Here is an 18,931-nt window from a genome sequence, read left to right as displayed (position 1 = left end):
ATAGAACACACAAGTAATAATACAAATTAATCATTTTAATAATTACTCGCCTAGCCCCGCATCTCAACTCCTAGCAGGTCCAAGAGGTTCTGCTCTCGGTCCAGGAAGTCGGACCAGCGATGTGCCAACTGTTGATGGGTATGCCGGACTCCAGAGCATCTGTAAACTGCCCAGCACAACCTTGCCCAGTGCTGTTGGCGCTCCTGCATCCAGTACCTGGACCCAGGCCTGCCACCTGCAGCCAGGGTGGAGGGGAGGTAGCACTGGATATAAAAAACCAGCGCTGCCACCTCCACCTCAGAACACAGGGCACGGGCTGCACCCCTGCCTGGCACAGCCTTCCTCAAGGGAGGTGGCCGCTCTTTGGTACGCCCTTATCTGCCATGGGGCTTTGAGTGGGGGGAGAGAAAAAAGAAACAGGTAAAAAGAAGGAAGGACTGGGTAATAAGGAAATAGGAAAGCTAAAAAATAAAAAAGTACAAAAGTAACCCAAAAACAGAGAGTAAAGTAGAAAAAAAACACAAATACACACTTAGAAAGACAAAGGGTAAGATAATAAATAAAAAAGATTGAAAAAAAAGTTTTAGAAAGCAAGGATTGCAAAGATTGAATGAGAGGGGGGTGTAGAGAGGGGTGTAGAGAGAGAGAGGGGGGTGTAGAGAGAGAGAGGGGTATAGAGAGAGAGAGGGGTGTAGAGAGGAGAGTAGAGAGGGGTGTAGAGAGAGAGGGGTGTAGAGAGAGAGGGGAGTAGAGAGGGGTGTAGAGAGAGAGGGGTGTAGAGGGAGAGGGGTGTAGAGAGAGAGAGGGGTGTTGAGAGAGAGAGGGGTGTAGAGAGAGAGAGGGGTGTAGAGAGAGGGGTGTAGATAGAGAGAGGGGTGTAGAGAGAGGGGTGTAGAAAGAGGGGTGTAGATATAGAGAGAGGGGTGTAGAGAGAGAGGTGTAGAGAGAGGGGTGTAGAGAGAGAGGTGTAGAGAGGGGAGTGGCGGAGAGAGGGGTGTAGAGAGAGGGGTGTAGAGAGAGGGGGGTGTAGAGAGAGAGGGGTGTAGAGAGAGAGGGGTATAGAAAGAGGGGTATAGAAAGAGGGGTGTATAGAGAGGGGGTGTAGAAAGAGGGGTGTAGAGAGAGGGGTGTAGAGAGAGGGGTGTAGAGAGATAGGGGTGTAGAGAGAGGGGGGTGTAGAGAGAGGGGGTGTAGAGAGAGAGGGGTGTAGAGAGAGGGGTGTAGAGAGAGGGGTGTAGCTGTAGAGAGAGAGGGGTGTAGAGAGAGAGGGGTATAGAAAGAGGGGTATAGAAAGAGGGGTGTATAGAGAGGGGGTGTAGAAAGAGGGGTGTAGAGAGAGGGGTGTAGAGAGAGGGGTGTAGAGAGATAGGGGTGTAGAGAGAGGGGGTGTAGAGAGAGGGGGGTGTAGAGAGAGGGGGTGTGGAGAGAGAGGGGTGTAGAGAGAGGGGTGTAGAGAGAGGGGTGTAGCTAGAGGGGGTGTAGAGAGAGAGGGATGTAGAGAGGCTTGCGGGTGTTGTTTTGGGGGCGTGGGATATACGTTGTTGTGTAGGTTGGACTCTGATTTGTGAGCAGGTGGTGTGATTTGCCATGTTGGTGGTTTGTGTCTTCAAAGCAGTGTGTTTTATTGGTGGTGGTGTGGTGGAGATGGACAAGAAATCTATTTTTTATGAGAATCTTTTTTTTGTATGTAGAGTGTGGATGGTAAGTCATATTTTTTATTTATGTATGTGGAACGAAGGAAAAGATAAACGTATTTTCTTAAGAGTGCGTATGATGGTGTTATTGTTGTAGTTTGTGGTCTACACGCCAAACTTATCAGTACGGAAGGAAGCATTAGAGAGATTAGACCGCACCCTTAAAGTCTTCGAGACCTTCACACAGGCAATCAAACTATATAAACAGGGTTGTGACATACAACAATACAACAAGAAAATAACCTATCCGTACCTACAGGAAGGATATAACAAGCAAGACACACAAGGAAGGTACACAAGCAGAGGTAGGGGAGGGTACAGGAGATACAACACCTTCTCAAACTCCTCATTCAGTAACAGCTCAGACAGTGAAAACGAGAGACCAGGGATGAGCTCAGGCACATGCGCACAGGAACAAAACGACCAACAGCCCTCTTTTTTAGAGGGAGCACAATGGACAGAATACAGGGGAAGGGGAAGACCCTGGGCTCACCCCAGGGGAAGGAACAAACCAATATGGAACAGAGGCAGGGGCAGGGCAAAGAAGCAGGTCAATTTCCCCCCCGAGATACATGGGGACATCAGGACACGATGGCAATATTATCAGTGGTGAGACAAAACGCCCCCAATCCCATAGTTAGCATCTCGGGATACACACTGAACAATGACGAAGAAGCTATCCTGCAGAAAGGTCTGTCATTTGTCCCTACGAATTTACCTGACAGCTTCAATCTGAAACTTGAACTTCATCAATTTTTCAGGAAGGTCAGATTAAAATACCACTTCACTAAGATACCCTGGAATCCACCTTCAACCCTCCATCCCAGATGATGTCCCATAAAATTATGGCATTTGAACACATAGTGATGAGGGATGTGATGCACCTATTCAAACAAAAAGAATATGGAAACTTAAACATTTTGAAAAATTAACGCTCAGCCCTTACTGCCCTCAGGAACAACACGGGAATTTTCATAAAACCTGCTGACAAGGGTGGGGCTATAGTAGTCCATAGTACCTCTGACTACAAACAGGAAATCCTTACCCAACTAGTGGTAGGCGAGAACTACAGGATACTGACCACTGACCCTAGCCATGAGGTGGCGACTCTCATCAAAGAGGCCACTAGTGTAGGTTTACAGGAAGGGTTTTTAAGCAAACACGAACATGACTTTCTCAATAACAGACAACCCCGGATGCCTACCATATACACTCTCCCTAAAATCCACAAACACAGGGAAAACCCACCAGGGAGACCGATCATATCAGGATGTGGATCTCTGTTAGAGCCGCTCTGTAAATTTATTGATCACTTCCTTAAGCCCATTGTGTTTGCTACTCCCACCTACATTAGGGACACAATGGAAGCTATCAATCTAGTTGACAACCTTCCATTTGACACCAATAAAGAAATATTGGTCACCATGGACATATCCTCGCTCTACACGAGTATCCCCCAGGAGGCAGCCTTGGATTTTATCAAGGAAGTTTTGGACAAACGTCCAAGACCCACTAGAATACCAAATGATTTTATCATCACACTATTGGATATTGCCATGAGTAAGAATTTGTTCATGTTTCAAGATAAGTATTATTATCAGACCAAAGGCGTGGCCATGGGGGCACGTTTTGCCCCAAACTTGGCAATCATCTTCATGGACGCATATGAACAGAGACATGTCCTTAACATCCACAATCCATTTAGAAACAATATTTCCATCTGGCGCAGGTACATTGACGATGTGCTGATGGTCTGGCAAGGCACTGAGATCGAACTTAACGCCTTTCATTGCTGGCTCAACACACAATCCACTGATATACAATTCTCCTTGGACCACAGCACAAAAGAAATACACTTTCTAGATATTACCATTAAATTTGAGGATGACAAACTCCACACCACACTATATAGAAAGGCTAGTGAATGTAACACTCTCTTAAGATACTCTAGCCATCACCCCCGAGCCTAAGAGACAACTTGCGTTACGGCCAATTTCTGAGGGTGAGACGCAATTTCTCCAAAAGGGAAGATTACTTCTCTGAATCCACTGACTTATTGAATAGACTGAAAGACAGAGGGTACCCTATCAGGCTCCTGAAAAAAGCCCGTAAGAAAGCCTGGTACAACCACAGAGAATTCCTCTTGACACCCAGGGAAAAAGAAAATGTGAGTCAAGATAGACTCACATGTGTTACAACGTCCTGCACAAAAAGTAACCAAATCAAGAAAACGATTAACAAGCACTGGCACATGGTCGCCGACGACCTTAACATGCCTGAATCTCCTCTGCATGTGTTCGGGAAAGGCAAGAGCCTCAGAAACACACTAATCAAATCCCTAATACCGGTCAAGATGACAAATGCCCAAAAACATCTATGGAATATCGCCCCCATCAAGGGCCATTTCAAATGTGGCAGCTGCAAAGCTTGTCCTTTAACTAATGAAACCAAGACCTTCACACACAATAACTACACCCACACCCAAAAAGAACATACTAACTGTAACTCTTCCGGAGTTATATATGCCATTCAGTGTCTTTGCGGGTTTTTTGTGCGTAGGCCAGACTACACAGAAAATCAAATGCTGCATTCTGCAACATTGCAGTAAATTCAGATGTAAAACACAGGGAGCACCATTAGTTGAACACTTTACAAAATTTGGACACAATGCGGAAAGTTTGAGATGGTGGGTGATAGAGAAGGTACACATAAATCCAAGAGGAGGGTGCCTCTCACATAACCTCAACTATCGTGAATGCAAATTGATCCACACTTTCAACACTATACTGAAGGGTTTAAATGTTTATGAAGAAATAGCCCGCCAGGCAGCCACTCTACGCATTTCCTAAGTAATTAGCTCACTCAGCCACTGGGAATGAATCATTGGCTAATCTATCACTCTCCCATGGCTGACTAGCTGTATGACATTCTCTACCCAGAGATTGTATATATACTGGGTTACCGCCAGCCTAACTATTTATGTTAACTGTAAAGCTTACGTGTACATATGTATATAATTATTGTTTTAATTGTCTCATCACTGTATATATATTCATCTCTATGAGTCATGTCTAGTGCACAATCCTGATTGTCTATTGTTAAGAAATGGTCAAGCGTTTGACCCACTGCACCGAATTTATCTGTATTGCTTTTACTGATATAGATGAAGATTACACCCTTGACTACTGTAATGTTATTGTGCTAACAGACCCACTTACCGTCATATTCATTTTGTCTCATGATATCCACTTATATTGGGAACACAATTGTGCACTTGGTTGCAATGTATCCATATAGATGTAGATTACACCTTTTATTATTGCAATTGTATTGTTCATTCATATTCATTTTTGTTACTGATATCCGCGTATATTGGGAATACAATTGTGTACTTGTACTCGCATCGTTCATTCTTGTTATGTATCGAGAGCTCGGCAACACACCGAACCATGGGTAGGTAATCACAGCATAGAACCCAGATTACAATGATCACTGTCCCGGGCCTCTAGCATCTCGCTGAGACCCGGATGACGATCGGAGCCTCCTAGATCAATTTTCGCACACGAATGGCAACGTGCACGATATGCAGGTTTGCCGGGCTGCTTTTAATTACCAGCATGACGCGGGTTCTCATTCTCTGCCAGCTGTCATGCCGAGCAGGTTGGAATGAGCTGCGACCCACACTGAAGGTAATTGATACTTTTACAGTCCTCCTTTCTTGAAGCAGGCCCTTAGTTTCCATTTGATTTACGATCACCCTCCAGGCTCCATTTAGGTGCCGGTGTTTGTACTTGGGTGGGGCATTTTCCGCCTGTGCCTGGTAATCGGGGATATTGTTGATATAATTGTTGCCAATCTTCTCCACGGGTCATAGTATACTGTACCCGGGTTTTCCAATCAATACAACGATAACGCGATGGCGTTTTTATGTAATAGATTCACACACCATCTACTGCCTTTACCTGTTTCTTTTCACCACCAACGCCTTGGTCCTTCTATCTATTCCTATGTAGGAAGTGGGCCCCCCTCCTGTTTCATCGCCAGTCGCAGATGAGGAGGAGATAAGGTGTGGAATTGACTGCACACCTGAATAGAACATAACTTCTGGCGATTTTTGGCCATTGTATTCATTAACAGATCCATTACCTGTGTAGCCAGGCCTGGCACCAGGTTGAGGTCAGTAGAGACACCACTCTGTTTCTCTACTTATTTACACACACACAGTGCCCTATCTAACTATGCATTTCACTCATAGGTTGCCACGTACAGTCCTGAAGAAGACTCACAGCGGAGGCCACAATCCCCCCTCTTTGCATCAGTCGAGTCAAAACTTCGACACTGTTCCCAACTAGACCTGTACCATTTATCCATCTGCTATACCTTAAAAGTGCATTGAGTGCATATAACTATTTACAGAGTACATGTAAATGAAAGTCCACCATTGGACAGGTCAACATTGTCTGGTCTTTATTTACCAGTGTATCAAAGTATCTATCTGTTCTTTCTTAATCCTATGATTTGCACTTTTTCACTACCCGCCACCACTACTTCACTACCCTTTTCTCCTTCTGCGCACAACCTATGTCTATTGAAAAGAATGTAATATATATTCAAAATAAATGTGGATATATTTTCGAATATAATTGGGCTAAAAATCTTTCTTTTCGTCTGTGTGTTCTCTTGAAATGTACATGCATAAAGAGGTATTTAATGCATGCATGAAGAAACTTGTGAGTATATGATACTAGTGTTGTTAATTTGTACACGACACACATTGCTAAATTTAATTTAATTCTTGGTTAAGCATTGGTCACGGACCATTTTTTCATTCCGGCACTGCACCCAGGTCCGGTTGACTTTTGGGTTACCCCATTATCTATAATAATGTCAAATTAGGACACGGGCGACAGCCAGACTGGGTGGCTGGGATAAAGGAGGATGGGGGAGGGCTGAGAGGAGAAGGGGAGTGGAGATAGGGTTTGAGAGCAGTGCCCGAGAACTAAAGTGTTCAGTCTGAGGAAGAGATCGAGGCGCTCTGTGGCGACAGCCAGACTGGGTGGCTGGGATAAAGGAGGATGGGGGAGGGCTGAGAGGAGAAGGGGAGTGGAGATGGGGTTTGAGAGCAGTGCCCGAGAACTAAAGCATTCAGTCTCAGGAAGAGATCGAGGAACTCTGTGGACAAGTTGGAGGGTGCTCGAAGGGGGTAGGGGGCTGAGATTGCAGATAGAGAGCCTGCTGTGGCACGGGTGTCCCTCACATTAAGGGTGGGGAGTACGCTTCAAAGGAAGGAGAGGGTAATCCCGCAGGGGGCTAGAGTGTGCCCTGAGGAGGGAAGGAATGAACTCTCGGTGAGTGTGTACGCAGGGAAGGAATGGACACTCGAGGAGTGAGTACGCAGGGAAGGAATTGATACTCGGTGAGTGAGTACGCAGGGAAGGAACTGATACTGGGTGAGTGAGTGCACAGGGAAATAAATAATGGACACGCGGTGAGTGAGTACACAGGGAAGGGATGGGGCTCGGGGAATGAGTGCACGGGATGCTTTGGTAAAGGAATCCGGCGGTAATCCCCGAGGGTGCCCTAAGCCAGTGGAGCGATGGGTGTTCTCTGAACGAGATAGGGAGCTAGTGAGTACCTTTTCGGAGGGGTAGGTTTGTACAAAAGGTGGTGTTTTGGTAAGGCATGAAAAGGGCGATCCATTTGGGAGAGAGATGATGCCTGTGGGGCGTGGGTGACGGATCAGCATGAGGAAGCGCTTGCCCACTGAAGTAGACGCCTCTTGTAGAGGGAGGTGTAATTTAAGCCGCCGGGAGACTTAATGACAGACAGGGATTCTTAAGCACTTCGTAAGCTTTCATTCTGTTAAGACCACAGTGATTTGAAGTCTGTGGGATGTGTCTGCTGTCTGCAGCGGCTAACCATCCTTCCGACGGGGAGGGAGCAGCCAACCGAACAAGCTCTCGTCATTGGGTGGCGGGGAAGCAGCATTGGGTGGGGGGTGCGGGAGCAGCTTCCTTTGAAGTCTGATGGGGGGGCGGGGGAGCGGCTTCCTTTGAAGTCTGATGCCGAGGCTCAGACAAATGGATGGTGTGCGATGTGGCTGGCGATGTGCATGCGCCTGGCTCACGTGAACTGTACCCGAGCCGCAGTTTGGGTCGACTTTTGAAATGCCTTACTATAATCTCGCCCACCATCCCTACATGATGGCTTAGGCGAGACCTAAAAATGGGACCTACTTCAAGGAAAGGCCAGGCGTCCCTGGCACACCATGAAAGTACTGGTATATTTGATGAATGGCTTTTCAGGGTCCATGGCGTTAAAGCAAATTTGACCCAAACTTTTTCCAAAAATTCTTGGGGAAGGAGCCAACTCTCCCCAAAACCACCTACAAGAAGACTGTTTACTAGTTTTGCTCGCTGGAATTCAGGGAAAGTATCACACCCAACCTCTTCCAAAGATCTTTAGCTGCCACTGATGAGCAGAATTGGCAGTCTGCAGAGGGGACAGTGTAAGAGTAAAGTGTGCACTGTGTCTGTAGAAAGGACAGGAGCAGAGATTTGGCATAGAAGTAACAGTGTTGTCTATTCTTAAAATGGACAGCATTGCTTACATTCCAGGAGTGGCTAAGCGTGTCACTCTCTTCTCCTATCTGTAATTGTTCCTGAATTAAAGTAAAAATGATGCCATGTGGTCAAGGCCATACTAATTACTGTCTGAATCTGGCTGCTATGGCTGAAAGGAACTGGTTGTGTGTGGGTTGCTGCAGTACAAGAGAGCGATCTGAGACAGTCGGTTGATGCGGGAGGAAGGATAGGCACGAGGCTGTTGGGGCTTCAGCAACTGGCATGTCCGTTGGTGCGCTGGAATGGGAGGGCAGAACAAACTGCTTATTCTGCACAGCAAAAATGTAAATTGGGAAGGAAAAAAATATGCACAAAAGCCTTTGCATCATTATGGTGAATGCCATGGCCAAGCTGAGTAAGGCAAAATCCTTACTGAGAAGCTCTGTTCGCCACTTCGATTAGCCTATCAATAAAACCATAGTTGACTCTGAAATTAATGCACACGGTGAGCATGTCCTGATGCTTCAGCAATATTATTAGCGAATACTATTACAGCATGGTACACGAGTCCTCCCATGGCAAACTGACACATATTTACGTACTTTTGTATGACCGAACTCCCCTCTGGAGCCAACAGGAGTATGGCAAGCAATATTTCTCCATAGTGTACTCAAGGTAACCAATCTGTGGGAGGAGACCTAGCCACTCTCTCAGGTGTGCTTCTTAAAGCTCTTTATCGCACTCCTGCAGGATATTTTCCGCATTTGCTTTCCCCCTTTATCAACATGTTTCCATCTTTCTCTTCCTCCTTTTGTGTTTTTAGGCTTTTGTTCTGAAACAAAGTCTAATGTGGACAAATACGTGGAGAACACCAAAAATTGATGCAGGTGGGTTCCACTTACAACCACCAGCTCAAATTAAGCACTGCTAAGCCTAATATTCTGAGACCTGCATATCAGAGCAGAAGCACCCATGAATATTTTGCAAAACTGAAATTGTAACTTCAGTCGACAATGGGTCATGAGCATTTTCTGGACTTGACACGATAAAGGTTTCACAAGCAGATAGCCCTGCCACAAGATGAAAAAGTGAATTTGGAAAAGGGGTGGTGTTAATGTGCTTTTTAAAGGCCCCTGGGAGTAGCCTGGGGACAGTGTCAAATCTTCAAAACATGTTTGCTATAATATCATGTTTGTCCTATATTTTTAAATTGCAGTTTGTCACTTCTTTCTGTCATATTGCCTATGAGGATAGCTCTGAGCCCATTTCTGGAAAAGCTTGTCCTGGCCTCAGCAACCCAAAAGTCAACCCCCCATCCCCCTCCCCCCCTCCCCCCCCCACCCCCCCCCCCCCCCCAAGGTTCGGGTGTAGTTGCGCGCCTAGCTTCAGCTGCAGTTCAAGCACTACATATCTTTTGAGATACCTCAATGTTACCTTATATCTACAATATCTGTTCCTCCGCAGCTTCCGCCACCCTTGTAGCCCTCTCTCTCCTCGGTCACTCTTCCCCTCGCACATTTTCTGTTGGTTTCTTGTCTCCACTTCTCCCTCCCATCCCTCCCTATCCCTGTCACACACACGGCACAGGCTGTCCTCCCTCTCTCTGCCTCTCGCCTCCCCGGCTCTCCGCGCAGCTCTCGTCTTACAAGTGGCTCTCCCGTGCACCTCTCTGCGCTCCCTCTCCCGGTCAATGGCGGGCCGCCCCCTCCTCTCCTTCTCCCTGCTCACACACGCGGTTCTCCTCCTCTCCTCTCTGAATGACCCTCTCGTGAGGAACACGCACCTGCAGTGAGGTCCCGGGGGCACCACACAGACCCTCTGCCTCGCGGCTCCTCCCGGTGAGTAAAAACTTGAATGTGTGTATTGATTAATAGTCTTTAGCTGTGCCCCCGGGGCGCGCAGCAGCGTGAAACCGCAGGGGCTGTTCCTGGTTCATGCTTCTTGCATGGTCGGGATGTAAGCAGTGCCTCGGTGCAAAGCGCACTGGGGCTGTAAAGCCGTGGTCTGTGCGCAGCGCGCAGGGCGCTGGAGAAGTGTGAGTCTGTGGGAGCTTTTCTGGCACGGGGCGGTGTGTCCGCTGAGCGGTGTGAATGCACCGACAGAGCGCACTGCACAGACAGGGGCTGCCTGGCACTGTACGCGGACCGTGGCTGCCTGGCACTGCACAGATAGGGGCTGCCTGGCACTGTACGGACCCGGGCTGGCTGGCACTGTACGGACCGTGGCTGCCTGGCACTGCACGGACCCGGGCTGCCTGGCACTGTACGGACAGGGGCTGCCTGGCACTGTACAGACAGGGGCTGCTTGGCACTGTACGGACCGGAGCTGACTGGCACTGTACAGACCGGGGATGCCTGGCACTGTACGGACCGGGGCTGCCTGGCACTGTCTTGGCTCGAGGGCACGGAGTACGGAGCTTTACGAGCATCTTAGGGGATCGACGCGGTGTTAACTCTGCCTGGCTCGAGGCTATATGGTTCTGAGTTTTAGCAGTGCCGCTGGTGCAGTGAAGCAGAGGGAGAGTTCTTCTGTGCTCTGACTCAGTGGGGGGACGTGTGAGCTCTCTGTTACTGAGGGTTACCTGGGTGCAGTTTTAGCAGTGCTCTCAGTGCAGTGAAGCAGTGTGAGGGTGTAAGAGCCCTGCCTCATTTAGATGGGTGTGAGGTGTGCTTCCACTGTGCTCCTGGGGCAGTGAAGCAGTGGGGGTGTTCTTCTGCGCCCTGAATCATTGAGACACTGTGTGAGTTGAGTTCTGCATTACTAAAGGATACCCGGGGTAGTTTTAGCAGCGCTCCTGGTGCAGGGAAGCAGTGGGGCGGGGTGCGAAGTGAGACCTCTGCCTGGGTTAGGATCACAAGACACAGGTCTTTAGCAGCGCACCGATACAGTGAAGCAGTGGGGGTGTTCTGCGCCCTGAATCATTGAGACACTGTGTGAGTTGAGTTCTGCATTACTAAAGGATACCCGGGGTAGTTTTAGCAGCGCTCCTGGTGCAGGGAAGCAGTGGGGCGGGGTGCGAAGTGAGACCTCTGCCTGGGTTAGGATCACAAGACACAGGTCTTTAGCAGCGCACCGATACAGTGAAGCAGTGGGGGTGTTCTGCGCCCTGAATCATTGAGACACTGTGTGAGTTGAGTTCTGCATTACTAAAGGATACCCGGGGTAGTTTTAGCAGCGCTCCTGGTGCAGGGAAGCAGTGGGGCGGGGTGCGAAGTGAGACCTCTGCCTGGGTTAGGATCACAAGACACAGGTCTTTAGCAGCGCACCGATACAGTGAAGCAGTGGGGGTGTTCTGCGCCCTGAATCATTGAGACACTGTGTGAGTTGAGTTCTGCATTACTAAAGGATACCCGGGGTAGTTTTAGCAGCGCTCCTGGTGCAGGGAAGCAGTGGGGCGGGGTGCGAAGTGAGACCTCTGCCTGGGTTAGGATCACAAGACACAGGTCTTTAGCAGCGCACCGATACAGTGAAGCAGTGGGGGTGTTCTGCGCCCTGAATCATTGAGACACTGTGTGAGTTGAGTTCTGCATTACTAAAGGATACCCGGGGTAGTTTTAGCAGCGCTCCTGGTGCAGGGAAGCAGTGGGGCGGGGTGCGAAGTGAGACCTCTGCCTGGGTTAGGATCACAAGACACAGGTCTTTAGCAGCGCACCGATACAGTGAAGCGGTGGGGGTGTTCTGCGCCCTGAATCATTGAGACACTGTGTGAGTTGAGTTCTGCATTACTAAAGGTTACCTGGTTGCAGTTTTATCAGTTCTCCTAGTGCAGTGAAGCAGCGTGAGGGTCTAAGACTAACAGCCTGATTCATGTAGGTAAATTGCACTCGCAAATCCCCATTCATTCCTATGGGTCTCTTGGCCCATAGGAATGAATGGGGAGTATTTGCGAGTAGCAAATTGCTACTCGCAAATAAAGAACATGTAGGAATCGCTATTTAAGTAGCAATTCCTACATGAATGCCGTTTTGCGTGTCCTCAATAGCGAATCGCTATGATTCGCTATTAGGGACACGCAAAACGGCATGTACATGAATCAGGCTGTAAGAGCCATGCCTGGCGGTACGGCTGCATCATGATTCATGATACAGTGAAGCAGTGCAGTGGTGTAAGATATGTGCCTAGCTTGTGGTGACGGGATATATTTAGCAGTGCCTCTGGGTCAGTGGAGGAGTGTGAGGGGGTAAGAGCCTTCTTTATTCAGGGTAACACAATACAGGCCTTCAGCAGTGTCCCGGGCGCAGTGTGATAATGTAACTCTTTCAAGCTTGAGGCCACGTGATACAGAGCGTTATCAAGCCCCGGGTGCAGTGAAGCAGTGCGATTGCTTGGGTGTGGGTTACAACAGAGCTCCAGCTGTGCTTCCGTACACAGCCCTGGTGCAGTGAAGCAGTGCGAGAGTGTAAGACCTCCGCTTAGGACGGAACTGCACGATGCAGGGCTTTGGCAGTGCCTTGGTGTGGCGTGGGGTTAATGGTTCAGGATTACCCGGGTGTGGAGCTTCTGCAGTGCCTTGGTGCAGTGCGACCCACAGCTGTGCGCCTCATTCCCTGTAGAAGTCCGACACTGTAGGACCTCTGCCTGCCACAGAGCACCGCTGACCCACAGGTATCCATACCCATGATGCACTGCGACAGTGGAGTAGGCAGGACACTGCCTGGGGCAGAGGTAGCTGGCTGCAGAGTGTCCCTGGTGAAAAAGGTGCAGTGTGCGAGTGAAGCAGCCTTGCACTGCTCACGGACACAGGCACAGCTTACACACGAGCATTGTGAGGCCGCTGAATTTCCATACCCCCCTGTAAGTCTGGAAACGAGGTTAAATAGAAAAGATTCAGTTAAACAAAAATGGTGTATTGTAAACAACAGAGTAGAACGAAGTGTGCCTGGGAGGACTGTTCATTGTAAAAAAAAAAAAAAAAGGATGCATAGTCAGAATGTTGCCCAGAAAGTGCCAGCAGTGCTTATTGTGCGCATCTGCCGCTGCGCTCAGGCTCTTACTGTAATGAGATGTCTCTGTCCTGCAGCTTCACGGAGGCAGACCGAAGGGGGCAGAGAACCATGGTCACTGCCCCATCCCCCTGACCGGTGGCAGCCCAGGAGGATGAAGCCTCCAGAGAACCTGACCTCCCAGAGCTTCCTGTCCGCCCTGCACAGCAATGCCAGTCTGCAGTTCACCGGGCTGCACTTCCTGCAATCCTTCAAGGCGCTTATCATCCCATGCTACTCACTGGTGGTGTTCGTGGGCATCGTGGGCAACTACCTTCTCATCTATGTCATCTGCAAGACCAGGAAGATGCACAACGTCACCAACTTCCTGGTGGGCAATCTTGCCTTCTCCGACATGCTGATGTGTGCCACCTGTGTTCCATTAACACTGGCATATGCCTTTGAACCAAAGGGGTGGATCTATGGACGCTTCATGTGCTACTTTGTCTTTCTGATGCAGCCAGTGACAGTCACTGTCTCCGTGTTCACCCTGACGGTCATCGCCGTGGATAGGTACCACGCTACCGTCTATCCGCTGAGGCGGCGGTTGACCATTGGGACCTGTGCCTACATCCTAGCTGCCATCTGGCTGTTGAGTTGCACCTTGGCAGCGCCAGCGCTGGCCAACACTTATCACTTTGAGTTCCCTCAGCTAGACCAGTCAATCTGTGAAGAGTTCTGGTTCAGCATGGAGAAGCAGCGGCTGGCATATGCCTACAGTACCCTCCTCATCACCTATGTGCTGCCACTCAGTGTTATCTCCCTGTCCTACCTGAGGATCTCCGTAAAGTTGAAGAACCGGGTGGTGCCTGGGAATATCACCCAAAGCCAGACTGAGTGGGATCGTGCCCGGAGGAAGAAGACCTTCCGTCTCCTGGTGCTGGTGGTGGTGGCCTTTGGGGTGTGCTGGCTGCCACTACACATTTTCAACATAATGAAAGACATTGACATCAGGCTGATAGACAAGCAGTGCTTTAACTTGGTCCAGCTTCTCTGCCACTGGTTTGCCATGATGTCCGCCTGCACCAATGCTTTCCTCTACGCCTGGCTCCACGACAGCTTCAGAGGAGAGCTCAAGAAAATGTTCTCTTGGAAGAAGAAAAAGAAGATTAGCCCAACGGTCAATTGCGCGATGACCAGTGTCGTGCTGTAGCTCGCAAAGATATTATCCTGTTAGCCAAAGCTCGACTGAAGGATCAGATGTGTGAAGATCAGCGTAGAGCGTATCTCACCAAGAGCTGTATCTCGCCAGGATCTCCCAGGGCAAGAAGACCAAACCAGCAGTGAAACGTGTGATGATGACTACTGTGCTGTATCGTAAGAAAATTCTTCTAGACGAGAAAAAGGGTCCACACAGTCTCAACAGTGCAATGACCAGTGGGGTGCTGTAACCAAGATGTATGTTCAGGAGATGGAGAACACCGACCACACGCACCCATGTGTGAGGACCAGCATTGTACAGTAGCTCATGAAGATGTTCTCTTGAAATAACCCAAAGATCAACAGCATAAGGATCGGCTTCATGTAGCAGCTCCAGAAAGGGTTTTCTACTTGATCAAGGAGATAGTTCAATGGTCAACTGTGTGATAAGCAGCATGGGGTGGTAGCTTTTAAAGGTGTTCTCCCAGGAGAAGAAACTTGGCACCAATGTCAACTGTGTGATGACTAGCAGTGATACAACTCAGGAGATTTTTTATGATAAGAACATCAAATAATCTGTCAAATGACAGATGACAAACACAGTGTTGTATTCACTGGGGTGTTCTTCCAGAAGAAGGACACTGGTCCCAAAGGTCCAACGTTTGATGCCGAGCATCAATATGTTACTCAGGAAGATGTTTTTTGGGGAAAAAGGTTGACCCCATGGTCAATAGTGGTGCAAGTGTGTTTCTATATTTCAAAAAGTTGTTCTAATCTATTCAAAGGTGGGTATCTGTGTGGTTATATGTAAGGGACTGTGGCTCAAAAGATGTTCTTGTAGCAGTAGCAAAGGATCTGCCTCATGATCAACAATGGGATGATCAATTTGACAAGGAGGTTGGTGTTCACGTGCTTCTCAGGAGGCATGGAACTCACTGCTTTGTACACTGGTCTTCGGGATGTCTTATGGACAAAAGACACTTTCTCAAGATAACGGGACGATCTAGGACTTAAGATAGGATATGTCTACCATGTTCAACATCCTGACAGGGAGGTTTAGCAGAATATCAAGCATCTTGGATTAGAGATTTGCAAGAAGCGATCAGAGGCTAGATAATGGCATTTTTAGTTGATGGAAAAGCAAATATATGATTTTAGATAGCAATTGAAATTGGGCTAAGCCTATCACTGCCCAATATGGGCAAAACGTTGAATCGTGATTTTCAAGGGCTACATTTCAGTTCTTCTACTCTCACAGCCAACAGCTCAGTCAGTGCCAGATTAAACCCTGTGAAGGTCCCTAGGCAGTCCACATTTCCGGGGCCACCCTCGCAAATTATCTCCTTATACCCAATGGACCGGATTTGCTTACAAACTGTCAGCTGCGAGAAAATGAGCTTTTAAGAGACAAACTGGCATGTGAATCTGAAGTCTCTGGTTTATGCACTTTAAGTGGTTAATGGATACTGTACATGAATACAGTATTTTATCTTTATAATCTTTAATGTAAAGTTTGCATTTCTTTGAGTTGATTCTTTTTTTTTCTATCTCTTGGAAACAATATTTAAGAAAGCTTGATTGTAATTTTCTTTCAGGATCAAATCACTATTTTTTTAATCCATTGTCGCAGGCCCTTACAAAGAGTGGGGCCGGTGCCTACTTTACCTATTTGATAACCTTGAACTGAACTCAATCACCAGCCCGCTTTTTCCCCAACTAATATTAACAATTATCCTTTGACCTGTGATGAGAGCTGAGATGTGGACTTAAGGAATCTGAACTGAGCAAAGTGAGTAAAGCTGTGCGTGTAGGTAGAGTGTATGATGCTGGGTGAATCCTAAACGCCGTCTCCTACTCCCCAAAGTGAACAGACTCCGAAGCAATGAACGTTCAACACGAAAAATGGTATTTTACAGCTATTTTTGTCTACATCTGAGATGTAAATTACACTCAGCTACCGACATGCTCATTTACAACTTCTTCTGCTGAAGTCAGACTTAAGTTGTAGTTTCCCAGCGCATTAGAGAGATTGGTATGTTGGAAAATGCACCTACTGTAAAATGTGAATAAGCTATAAAAGAAACAGCTCAGAATGTCGTCAAGCTCGTTTTAATAAAACGTGTGCCATTTTTAAGTGCGTAGTAATCCTGGAATATGATTGAGCAAACGCTGTGAAGAGCCTGCTGCGTAAAAATTGCATGCCCAACTTGGAAGTCGGTGGTTCTAAATCTACCAAAGGCGACTCGACTCACAAGTTCGACATTCGAATGTGAGGAAAAAGATGCAGGTGATGAAAATAATAACAAACCTTCTTATCTTAGCACGGGAGGAGGGAGGTTCAGTGTGTGGTGCGTGTGCAACTAACTCTAACAGCCCCTTTATTGCATCGCTCGTCTTCTTCATGCTTGATTCAGCCTGAACGAAAATGGTTTATTAGTACTTTATCATTCGGGTGAGCTTGGCAATACTATACTCAGTGCGAGGATCCGTGCTTTAGTATAGTACAGGTTCTTCGGATAGTGGAAGGGGCGTGGGGATCAACAAGAAACACTTGCAGCCTGATTCATCATTGTCCCGTTTTGCGAGCCCCTAATAGCGATTCATAAGGAATCGCTATTAAAGACTTGCAAAACGAGATTCATGTAGAAATTGCATAAAGAAATGCGATTCCTACACATTCCTTATTTGCGATTAGCAAATTGCTAATCGCAAATAAGGAATAACTCCCCATTCATTCCTATGGGCCTAAAGGCTCATAGGAATGAATGGGGAGTTATTCCTTATTTGCGAATAGCAATTTGCTAATCGCAAATAAGATAGCGATTTCAAGGGTGCCAGGGGTGTCCAAAGGACACCCTGTAGCACCCCTGAAATGTAATCTACATTGGTGTCGCGCACACACATGTCCAAAGGACATGTGTGTGTGTAACATGCAACTTAGAAAAATGCATTTAAATGCATTTTTCTAAGTTTTCGCTATTTACCACGAGGTTTGACCTCGCGGTAAATAGCGGCCCAAAATAGCGATTTCGGTATTTTAAAATGGTCCATGAATTGCATTTAAGGAATCTCAAATAGAGATTCCTTAAATGCAATTCTTCGCAAATATGCGAATTCTTTATTAGGTTTCGCCTATTATCATTCGCTTGCGAATGTAATAGGCGAAAATTCAAGGGCTTGATCCGACTCGTGAAACCACTGGCGTTTCTTCACAGTGCATGTGAGTCAGAGTCAGTCACGTGACCACACAAGCACGCGCATTTCCCTCCCCACATCAAAGGCATCAGCTGCCCTCCCACAGGCTTTCCCAGCGTGCGCTCGGCCGGCCTCTGCAAAGTTCTCCTCCCCTAATTAATCACATCACTTTTTCACGGCCGCAGGCCATGACTCGACAGTCCTGCCCCGCCCCGCCCCCTGCTTCACGGCCATCTGTTCACTCAGATTTCTCCTCCCCCTCCCCAGCCAGCTTCCTCCAGGCCTTGTTGCATTTGGGATGATGAATCCCAAATGCAAAAATTGCACTCGCAAAGGGCCAGATTCTCAGAATCTGGCCCTTTGCGAGCGCAATTAAGCTTGATGAATCAGGCTGTTAGGGGCTTATTTACATGCTCCTTGCGCCACCCGTACGTCACTTTTCCCGTGTTAAAAATGACGCAAGAGGCTTGTAAACAGGCCCCTTAAAGTCCACTTAAAGATGTATGAGGCAAGCGTTACTTTGTTCACAACGTCCCAGTGTGTGTGTGTGTGGGGGGGGGGTGCGGGGGCCTTCTGCTGCGCCCGACTGGCTGTTCTTTGAACAGTGGAAATGCTTAGCAATAACTATTCCGGTCTTAGTGACGTATGCTTTTCTATCCCTTTCCTGGTCAGCCCTGATGCCAGTGCCTATTCATTTGTAAAACAGAGTGCGCTGGTGTCCAAAGCTCTCTCTCCTCAGACGTCCCTGGTCTGTGCATTTCAGTGTCGTCGCGCCCCATACCAAGCTGCGCAGCCTGGAGTCTACCCCATGCCTCGCTAATACACCACCTGGGAATCCCTGCTCCCTTTCCTCAGCCATGCAGGTTACTGCTTTCTCCTTTATTGATGGGCTTTGCTTCCGGAGGTCCGCTTTGTTTGTTATCCAATCCCACTCTTGCTCGCGCTCAATGTCTAATGAGGAAAATAAGTTCCAGACCAGTCCCTCAAAAATTAGTGCAGGTGACCCCCACCGGCAATAACCGGCTAAAAATAAAATATGCACGTGTCACTTCACAAGCAATGCCGGACACCATAGGCGTAGGAAGTGTGGGGGGTGCGGGGGATATATCCCCCCCCAGCAGGGCTTTAAGTGGGATGAAAAAACTGGAGGGTCTCTCAAAGGGGCGTGGCCAATGTAGTTAAGGCCGTGACTTAAACACATAAGCTAAAAATGTGTGCTTAGCATAGTGTGCTGCACTTATTTTGCGGTTTCTGTCATTGCATCTTGATATATGATAGAGCAAGTAAAATCATACCTACAAGTCAGGACTATTGGCTTTGTCAATGGTTGTTAATTGCATGTGACCCCATGACAATG

General features: G+C 47.9%; 1 protein-coding gene across 1 annotated transcript; it reads left to right on the top strand.

The window, feature by feature from the left end:
• Positions 1–12,987: 12,987 nt before the first annotated feature.
• LOC144753543 (prolactin-releasing peptide receptor-like) lies at positions 12,988–15,102 on the top strand. Its single transcript, XM_078641198.1, has one exon. The coding sequence runs from the start codon at positions 13,175–13,177 to the stop codon at positions 14,390–14,392; it is 1,218 nt and encodes a 405-aa protein (XP_078497324.1). The 5' UTR covers positions 12,988–13,174; the 3' UTR covers positions 14,393–15,102.
• The last annotated feature ends 3,829 nt before the right edge of the window (positions 15,103–18,931 follow it).

The sequence above is a fragment of the Lissotriton helveticus genome, chromosome 5_1, assembly GCF_964261635.1.
Source record: "Lissotriton helveticus chromosome 5_1, aLisHel1.1, whole genome shotgun sequence".
NCBI lineage: Eukaryota > Metazoa > Chordata > Amphibia > Caudata > Salamandridae > Lissotriton > Lissotriton helveticus.
This window is presented reverse-complemented; position numbering and strand designations above follow the sequence as displayed.